Genomic DNA, 10,465 nt, shown 5'->3' with positions numbered 1-10,465 from the left:
ACATGATATGGTTTTTGTTTCTTCAGTAGGAACACTGCTCATGTTCTTGTTTAATACAATAATAACATCCAGAACCAAATGCTTTTCATTTGCAAAAATTCGTAACTTATTTCCTTTTTACTTGTTCTGTTTCTCTACCTTCAATGTTTTCTGTTGTTTCCTTTTCTTCTTTTTGTTTTTCAGTTTTTCCTTTTCCCTCTTCTCTGCTTTCCTCTCTTTTTCCTCTTTCTGTCTTTCCTTTTCCTTTGCTCTCCTATCTTCTTCCTTCCTTCGATTTTCCTTTTCCTTTTCTCTTCTCTCTTCATCCTTTCTCGGTTTTTCCTTTTCCTTTGCTCTCCTATCTTCTTCCTTCCTTCGATTTTCCTTTTCCTTTTCTCTTCTCTCTTCTTCCTTTCTCAGTTTTTCCTTTTCCTTTGCTCTCCTTTTCTTCTCTAGCTCCTTCGTTTCCTCCTTTGTAAGCTTTCTTCTGATGTTGAAACACATTGGTTGCGAAAAGGGGGAAAAAAAACTTTAATCCCTGAAGTCTCAAGAGTTATGTAGTAGTCTCAAGCATCAGATTGCTTCTAGTTATAATAGCCATATTGCCGTCCAATGGCCTGCAGCCTTATTTTTTGGCTTTCAGCATCTGGGAAGGAGGAAAAAGCCGGCTAGCACCAATTTACCTCGTGTTTTACAAAGCACTTCTTTTACCTGTACTTGACCCTCCGAGGCAATTGAAAAACATATACTTCAAAACGTTCCAAACATAGATGAAAAAGGCTTATCTATCATCTCCAGCAATGTTATTCCAAAGAGAACTGTCATGGGGCTCATTAATAATAATAGCAGCTTCTAATTCAAGGCCAGCAGCTTCAACATGCCCCCAACGTTTTTCAATGAGCTACGGCCATGTGATTTGAGTTGAATGATCACACCTTGAAGAGTTGCGCCAATTAGTTGATAGAAACTCTCTTTTTGAGCAAAGTTAGCAGATGTGTTACCTTGCAATTTTTTCAGCCTCTATAAAAATATGAAGTAGCAAGCAAGATAAATGAAATCTTGCCTTTAACAGCCTTGATGGAGTTCAAACGAATGCAGTTGCACTTGACGGAAACAAAATCACAGTTGAAGACGATAATGCTCTATATTGTAAAATAGGTTAAACTACAAGTTTTAGTTCATGAACTTCAAAATTGAAATGTCTCTTGGAACTCTACACTTTGAATTTAAATTTTTAAAAATGTTGAATTAGGGACATTGGATGCAAATTCCAAGGGACTACATCTATAATTTATCCTAAATAATTATAGAAAATTTGGCAACCATTCTGATCGGAGGCCGGAAAGAAAAAACCTCCAAATGTTGAAAGCGACCAAAATGGGAAGAATCCTGAAAATGACTTGAGTGGAGCCATGGCTAGAAATGCAAATAATATGAAATCGATTAAAATAATCAATACATTACATGCATTGATGCTATCTACTTACCAATACAGAACTTGCCAAAAATATTGGACAAAACCTCTTCAGAGATATCCTCACCACAAATTTCCCCAAGAGCTAATGCAGCATCTCTCAAATCCACTGTCCAAAAATCAAGAGGCAACTCGTCTTCAATGGAAGATTTCAATCTTGTAAGTGCCTCCTTTGTTCTAAGAAGTTGCTCGCATTGTCTCTGAATTAAATCAAAACGACACTAAACCATGAGTTCTATATTGCTCATTACTATTTCTATTCATTAAGATAAGAAATGATGTTATTTCAAGTTTTAGCTTTCTGGAACCGGATTTATTTGGTTAGGGGAAGGGGGAAATAGGTTATACGTACCTGGTTTACTGTCCATCTACGGCCACTTGCAAGAGTTTTGTTGAGTCCCACCAGCTCTGATATTGTCATCTCCAGATTCTCTATTCCTTGTCCAGTAACAGCGCATGTAAAAACTTGTTTACTGAATGAATCATGATTTATACTAATTGCATCCATGTTTGGAGATGGAGCACAGTCTATCTTGTTTATGACAAGAAGTATAGGAGTGGATGATCCATCTGATTTCTGTATTTTCAAAGCATTTAAAAGAAATAATAATAGTAAATAAACACCATTTTTTAAATTCTTTAGGTGGTGGAGCCCCGATTTTGACCAGTAACTCAATAAAGCAGAATTCATGGGAGGAAAAGGGTGGTGGAATTTTGCTAGACCTTTTTTGAAAGTATCCTATTGAGAAGTATGGTATCTTCTGCCGTCCATCCGTCGAGGGCACTTATTGTCATAATAATGACATCCGCTCCAAGAGCCGCAGCTTCAGATCTCTCGACACCTGTAGAACACAGAACGGGTGTTCAAGTTGCAACTCAAGAAAAATAAAAAATGCCATAAAATAATTTCTTTCAAATTAAAGATTGACCAGAGTTTGGGACCGAAACGGGGAATAACAAAAGCCAATACAAAATCATATTAAAATCAATCACTATAGTTTCTAATGAATCAGCTATCAGACGAACAGTGACGGAAATGGAGGTTTCGGTGAACTGCGACAGGAACGGAGGCGATCGAATCAGCAACTGTGAGCAGAAAATCTGCAAAACAGAAACTCGTGAAAAAGAAGGCTGAGTTGCAAATCTCGCTCCCTTTAAGACGTTTTGCGGTTCTGCCTGATGTGCAAGCAATTCGTCGAAGATGCCACATCGTCCCCAAGATAAAACAGCCCAGATAGAAAATTTGTCTCGATCGGAACTGTACCGAAAGCCAATCGGAATTCTCACACCCCTATAGCCTGATTGAGCTCAGAAAATGTGAAGGGAAAAGGAGAAGTAAAGCAATGAAGGAAAGAATACGAACTTTTTGTTTGTGTACTTCCCTTCTGATGCACTAAAGGCAATTTATAGGCCTTGAGAGTGTGCAAAGAGGGGGAAACGTGCGAACGTACGCAAAAAGTGGACCGTTCAAATGGAAGACCACAACCAATCCGAAAGACCATGGCAAATTCCGATGACTAACCGGATGGATGAAAAAAAAAACCATTAGTTTATAATTTATTTATTTAATTTAAAATTAATAAATAAAACCTTTTTAATAATAATAAAAAAAAAGTATTCCATACACACGCACCCGCCCGACCATACAAACGGCGTTGGCGTGCATGTAGAACCATCAAACGCACATTTGCCTACCTCACACTTTCTAAAACTTGGGTACCCCTTGGGGCCCAAACCCACAAGGAAAGGTAGGGGTAAATAAGGAGGTATCTCTTTGATGATTTCACCAATGTGGGATTCTCCATTTTTCCTTTTCCTTCATTTAAAAAGTAAAATTTCACCAACAATCCCCCACTTGAAAATTTAAAACACAAGAAAACATTATCATCGAGCAATATCAATCTGTACAACACTGTGCATAAGCAAAGATGTCTTACGACTTGAACCTTTACATAGTGAAGATGATTTAAAATATACTAGAATAACTCTTGGTTTTGAACTCTATCTCTAACATCTCACACATAACATTATTAGGGTGTAGTACGAAAGCCAATGCTTTAAGGCCTAGCACGTGTATCCCAGTTTAGTGAACGCTCTAGAGAATTTGCCTAAAATTCCATAGGAAGCGGCCTCCACTTCCACATTCACATAGGTGCATCTATCAAGAGTACTCCTATAGCTATCTACCCTAGTTGATATCAAGTATAGATCTCATTAAAAACTAACTTACGCTTCAGGATATCATGTTGAAACTCTAGATCATAAGAAAGGAACTCTATATTGTTTTTTGGCATGATTCACTTCATATCACTTGTGATCTGATCAGTTATTACCCTTTGAACCTGTTTCTTGGGATCTCTAGTCTACAGGTTGGGTTTTCCTCACAAGTGATTCATTTTTCTATAGGCATGAGTTCCATTTTTTCTGAGGTTTTGAAAACCTTCTCTCTGGCCAGTCTTTCGTCGAAGGATTTGTCAAGTTTTCATCAGTCCGTATGTGATCCACTCTAACTGCACCAGTAGTGAGGAAATCTCTAATGGTAATGTGCTTACGACGTATTTGTCGTCTCTTGCCATTGTAAAAACGGTTCTGAACTTTAACGATTACTGCAATACCATCGCAATGGATTGAGTGATGGCTGGTACCGGTTTTTCCCATAAAGGAATCTCTGATAGCAGATTTCTAAACCTGCCTGATTCTTTAATAGTTGTTGCTAGTGCTATCATTTCTAACTCCATCGTTGACTGGGCTAAAATAGTCCGTTTCTTGGAAGTTCTAGAAACAGTTCCACCTACTATATTAAAAATATAGCCACTAGTAGCCTTTGAGTCATCTGAAAGGGAGTTCCAATCAGCATTGTTGTACCCCTCCAAGACAGCGGGAAACTTTTGATAATGTAATCCAAGATTCTAGTTTTCTTCAAGTACCTCATAACCCTTTCCTACAACATTCCAATGCTCTATATTGGGTCTACTTGTAAACCTATATAGTAATCCTACAGCATAAGCTATATCAGGCCTAGTGCAGTCAACAACATATCTGAGACTATCTATGATGCTCGCATACTCAGATTGATTAACACCGTCACCGATGTTCTTGAACAACTTAACACTAGGATCATAAGGAGTACATGTTGGTTTACATTCAAAGTAATTATATTTCTCTAGAATCTCTTCTATATAATGAGATTGATTCAAAGAAATTCCCTTTTCAGACCTATTACTTTTATGCCTAAGATTATAATTTTCTTCTCCTAAGTCTTTCATATCAAAGTTTGCACTCAACAAGGATTATTTATAACGTGCAAGTTCGATCCAAAAATTAACAAATCATCTACATACAAACATATGATAGTGTATAGATTGTTTTCAAACTTATAGTAGATGCATTTGTCACTTTCATTGACTTTGAATCCTTTAAATGTGATTAGATTATTGAATTTTTCATGTCATTATTTAGAAGCCTGTTTCAAGACATAAAGAGGTTTATCTAACTTGCATACCTTGTTCTCTTGACCATTGACTGCCTTCAGGTTGTTCTATATAAATCTCTTCTTCAAACTCACCTAAGTAGTCTTTACATCCATCTGATGAACTACAAGGTTGTTTAGGGAAGCGAGAGAAAACAACACACGGATTGAGGTGATTCGCTCTCTTTAAGATGTTTCATGGTTCTGTCCGAAGTGCAAGCAGTTCGTTGAAGATGTCAAGCCGTCCCAAGGTAAAACAGCCCAGATAGAAAATCTGTCTCGATCAGAACTACCTCGGAAGCCAATCGGAATTTTCACACCCCTCTAGACTAACTATGCTCGGAAAAACGTGAAGAGAAAAGGAGAAGTAAAATAGGGAGGGAAAGAATACAATTGTTTTGTTTGTGTACTTCCTTTCTGAAGCACTGAAGGCAATTTATAAGCCTTGAGAGTGCGCAAAGAAGGGGAAACGTGCGAATGTACACAAAGAGTGGACCATTCAAATGGAAGACTACGGCCAACCCGGAAGACCACGGAAAATTCGGATGACTAACCGAACGGAAGCACTAAAGGCAATTTATAGGCCTTGAGAGTGTGCAAAGAAGGGAAAATGTGCGAATATACGCAAAGAGTGGACCAATCAAACGGAAGACCACGGCCAACCCGGAAGACCACGGCAAATTTGGATGACTAACCGAACGGAAGCACTAAAGGCAATTTATAGACCATGTGAGTGCAGAAAAAGGGCGAAACGTGCGAACGTATGCAAAGAGTGGACCATTCAAACGGAAGACCACGGCCAGCCCGAAAAACCACGGAAAATTTGGAGGACTAACCGAACGGATGAAAAAAAAAACATTAGTTAATAATTTATTTGTTTAATTTTTAAAAAATAAATAAAATCTTTTTAATAATAAAAAATTATTCCACACACACGCTTGCTCGCTCGCCACGCCACACCGGATAGACGGCGGCGCGTGCGTGTGGAAGGATTATCAAACCCACATTTGCCTACCTCCTCACCCCTTCTAAAACTTGGGTACCCCTTGGGACCCAAACTCACGAGAAAAAGGAAGGGTAAATTAAGGAGGTATCTCCTTGATGATTTCACCAATGTGGGATTCTCCATTTTTCCTTTTCCTTCATTTAAAAAGTAAATTTTCACCAACAGTTTCGATGGTAGATACCCTATAGCACACGGTTAGTTAGACATTAAAAAGAAATTGGGACTGGAAATCTACACCAACATGGTTTGTGTAACCTGCAATGGGAGACAATCATAAATCTGTGTGACATGACTCCAAATGTTTTGAACCCTCGAAATGCTGAATTAAGACATTAAACATCAAGAAATTCGTAGATCATACCTATCTTTTCTACAATGTCATCCGTTTCCCTAATTCCAGCTGTATCAAGAAGAGTCACAGGAATACCAGAAACTGTAACATTCGCTTCAATAACATCCCTGGTAGTTCCAGCAATTTCTGTAACTATTGCCCTCTCACTCTGCACGCTAAAAAATAAATGTGACAACAGAATAATGTGATTAAGAGTAAAAGAAAAGGTAGCTAAAGAAAACCACCTAACATCAAACAGAAACTTCTATTATGAGATTAGAAATTTTTTAGCATGTTTTAACAAGTTCACAATTTCTTTTTCCTGGAACTACCACGCAAACAATTCATAGATCAAATGGAAATACAATGGAGGGAGATCAACCTCACAATAGCCCAAGTGTTACATGTTTCCTATATGTATAAGACTTTCCTATTATCTAGCATAGCGGATGAGCAGGTTGCTAGAGAATTAGATAATCCACTTCAAGACAAGGCCATAGAAAGCAGTTATATTCAAGACATCCTGAGGATCCCTTTCCTTTACGCTCCTTAAAAAATTCTCTACTTCTCTTTCACCACACTTCCTCATAAAAGTGACTTAATAGCATCAAGTCAAAGAACCAACCCTTTTTTCTCTGAAAAGGTCTTTGCTTCTTAAACTTATGGCCACAACGCAGCAACATTGAAACTTTTTGAAATTCTCGAGGGAAGCACAGAGAAGTGGCTAAAAATGTATACCAAGTATTCAATCAACAAGGCCTAAGCAATCTCCGATGCTCAAGATGGACTTCTACAAACAACCTAACAACCAAATTCAATTTCATATGCCTACTCTTCCAAGTTCCAAACTGTGTCTTTGGCAAGGCTTCTTTTAGATCTAGCCTCTAAACCTCATGTTCGTGGTAAGAACTTATACGATGCTAGATTCCCAAATTTAACAAGTTCCTATAGATTTTCTCCTAAGTTCCTAACTTACTATAATGAGAAGGTCGTGCAACTCCCCATTTACATTTTTTTCCTAACTCCATGTCAACATGGGTACACTGCACAGAATAATGGCAAAAGCCATTAGCAAGTTTGATATCCAATATAGAGGTAGATTACCAACTCCTTTACAAGCTCGTGTGTTCATACCTGATCCCCTCCACTACCCCAGAATTTTGCACAATAGGTTTGACTATCATCCCTATATTCGCAGCAAACTTGATCGTGAAAAGGTAAGAGCCACAACACAATGTTTCTCTTCCTAGAAAAGTTGAAGTAGAGCCCCTTCCTCTGCTGAGTTACCATAAACTCCCTGTTCTCCTCAACCAACAGTCCTTCAAAATTCAAATCAATCCTTTCCATGTGAAGGTTAGAGCCCTTGAGACCTCTCCTTAAATATCATTCAAGGAAGAATATTCAGATGTTTCACCACCTTTTCTGAAAGACCATTACTAGTGTGAAAGTAGTAATGCGGTGCCAAGATTTCTCAGATTTCAATTCAAATATCACCAAATCTGGAAATTCAAGCAAGAATATCCTCTCCCTCTTACAGTGACAAAGCACGCAGTGACATTAAGAGTAAGTGGATAGACATTGACTCGATGGAAATAACAACGAACAAGAAAATACTAACATGAAGATTATAAGAGTCAGAGTCACAGATAGAACAAATTATCTAAAGGAGGTCAAGTTGGAAGGGGATAGGATGTCAAGTCACTTACTTTGCTCCATGCATTAAGAAGGCTCGACTTCCCAACATTAGGGCGGCCAACAATTGCTATCTGAAAGTTTTTAAGGAGATGGCAAATGGTATTAACAAATGGATACATCTATTGTGCAAGGTAAAAAATTGATTAGACGACTCTTAGAATTTACTTGTATTCCAGATTGAAGAAGCTTGTCATAATTGGCTGTCTCGAGGGCAGCCTCTACTTCCTGTGACATGGTGTGCACTTTTTCCATTATAATGTCCAAAACCAGTGGTGGCATCTCATCATCAAAGTCTAGACGGGCCTCAATTTCAGTGAGTAATTCGATGCATTGTGTTCTTAGCAATTTGACTAAGGAAGAGAAGCCACCCTGCCAATCAAAATACCATATGCTTCAGTAAACAATAAGTCATTGGTGACCTCCATACTAAGTTGCAGTAACTCGGTAGCTGAAATTAGATGAGGCACACCAGTTTAGACAACATTATCAGTCAAATAAAAAACCCAACCTGAATTCCAGCCAATGCAGCATCTGCAGCAGCCGTAGATTTGGCTGAAATTAATTTCCCAACATTTTCTGCTTGCGAAAGGTCTAAGCGTCCATTTAAGAAGGCACGAAGAGTAAACTCACCTAGAATATACATATTAAATTGTAATTAAAAACGTTTCTTTCCCCCTAGGTAGTCAAGTGTAGATTTGGTAAGAATGTGATAGTGAAGTATAAATTCTTAGCCAGAACCAATGTTCCCCACTTTTTTCCCCATGGATTAGCACTGCTTTAATTCCATGGATGCAAGCAAACACTTCAGTTAATGTAGATAAATGAGTAGGAGCATTGTAAATAGACCACGAATATAATGAGAACAATTCCAGTTCAGAAAATAAACCTGGTTCTGCAAGCCGGGCTCCAGCTTCTAAACAAGCTTTTAGCACACGACGGAGACATACTTCACTCCCGTGACACTGAAGCTCGATCACATCTTCACGAGTATAAGATCTTGGGGCCAACATTGGCACCGTTAGAACCTTCACAAAAGTGCACAACCATAGATCAAATTAATCCCAAACTAACAAAAGCCTAAACCCATAACAACAACGCAGAATTGAGAAATTTTTCCAAGCAAGGCAAAGTAAACATTACTGTACTTCATCAATTACATCGCCCTGTTTGTCCAATACCACACCGTACTCCACGACATGGCTGGTGGGTCTCCATGGATGCAGGCTCAAATTCTTCCCCTTCTTTTTCCCGGCAGGGCAAAATAAACTCCCAACGATATCCACAGCACGAGGACCCGATAAACGGACAATCCCCACCGCAGCAGGGGAACCCCCCATGGACGTCACGACGGCTGCAATTGTGCTTGAATTCTCAATTTGTTCACGCTCAATCCCGGCATGAGAATCCGCCAAGCGCTCATCTGGAGCCAAAACGAATGTGTTCTCTGCACGAAGAAGAAACAAGAATGAGAAAATGGACAAACCCAGTAAAGTTGACGTGAAAATAAGAAAAATTGATAGGGGGAACGACCTTTCCCAGTAGAGTGGAACTTGATCAGGGATTTTGGGAGAACAGGGTTTGAGGGTTTGGGTATGGAAGAGAGAGAGGATGGTCTGGAAATAGGGGTATGGAAATGGGTTAAGAGAAAAGCCATTGGCGGTGTTGTTCTGTAAAAATGGGTGATGAAATGGCGGAATCCTGGAAGCAGAGCCATGCCTCTGATTCGAAACTAGGCCAAAGAAAGAGGATTGCCGGGGTTTAGGGTGGTTTTTGAAAGATAAAAAAGGATAATTTATGTATAAAATGCGATTTTGGTTTTTCAAATTTAGACCATATATTTTCGAATATCTAATTTTAGCTTATATACTTTTAAAAAATCTTAAAATTAGTCTCCATGGCTTGTTTATTCTACTTTTTTTCAAAAAAAATAATAATAATAAAATAAAATTGTCGACATTTATTAGCACTTTAGCATTAGATAAAGACACCTGCAATGCAGGTAAATAATTTTTGTTAAAACATAAATTTTTAGGGTGAAATTTGAAGATTGATTGGACATATTTTTTTTTATTGAGTTTGAATAAAGTGTTTAACATAAACCATAAAAGATATAGTTGCTTTTATTTATATATACATATATATATATATATTTCACATTAATTAACAATGTATATAAAGTTTAGGATAAATATCAATTTATACTCTAAATTTTGGGAGTAATTTAAATCCTAAACTAATGGTTGTATCAATTTAAAGTCCGAACTTTAAAGGTTGCATTAATTTAAACTCCAATCTAAAATTTTATATCCAAATAAAACATAATGCAACTGCAGACTAACTAAATTTCAGCACGATCCAACAATTCAAATTTTGGCAATCGACAATTTTGTGGAAGTTATCGTTGAAAAATCGAACTGATGTTTTTCTCTCTGATTTTCTACCTCTTTTCACTCTCCGTTAATTTCAAATATCCCAATTCTTTCAAATTTTTTTCTTCAAATTTTAAAAAGA

General features: G+C 37.8%; 1 protein-coding gene across 1 annotated transcript; it reads right to left on the bottom strand.

The window, feature by feature from the left end:
* Nucleotides 1-1,396: 1,396 nt before the first annotated feature.
* On the bottom strand, nt 1,397-9,733 carry LOC120067328 (tRNA modification GTPase MnmE). The gene is made up of 10 exons (XM_039018893.1): nt 9,485-9,733; nt 9,100-9,398; nt 8,841-8,979; nt 8,463-8,584; nt 8,120-8,323; nt 7,966-8,025; nt 6,290-6,428; nt 2,177-2,295; nt 1,806-2,030; nt 1,397-1,653 (listed from the first exon to the last, which is right to left on the bottom strand). Exons 1-10 carry the CDS (start codon nt 9,666-9,668, stop codon nt 1,459-1,461), a joined length of 1,686 nt encoding a protein of 561 aa, XP_038874821.1. The 5' UTR covers nt 9,669-9,733; the 3' UTR covers nt 1,397-1,458.
* Nucleotides 9,734-10,465: the final 732 nt, after the last annotated feature.

This window comes from Benincasa hispida, chromosome 12, assembly GCF_009727055.1.
Source record: "Benincasa hispida cultivar B227 chromosome 12, ASM972705v1, whole genome shotgun sequence".
Taxonomy (NCBI): Eukaryota; Viridiplantae; Streptophyta; class Magnoliopsida; order Cucurbitales; family Cucurbitaceae; genus Benincasa; species Benincasa hispida.
Note: the sequence above shows the minus strand (reverse complement) of the source record. Positions and strands in the feature narration are given on the sequence as shown.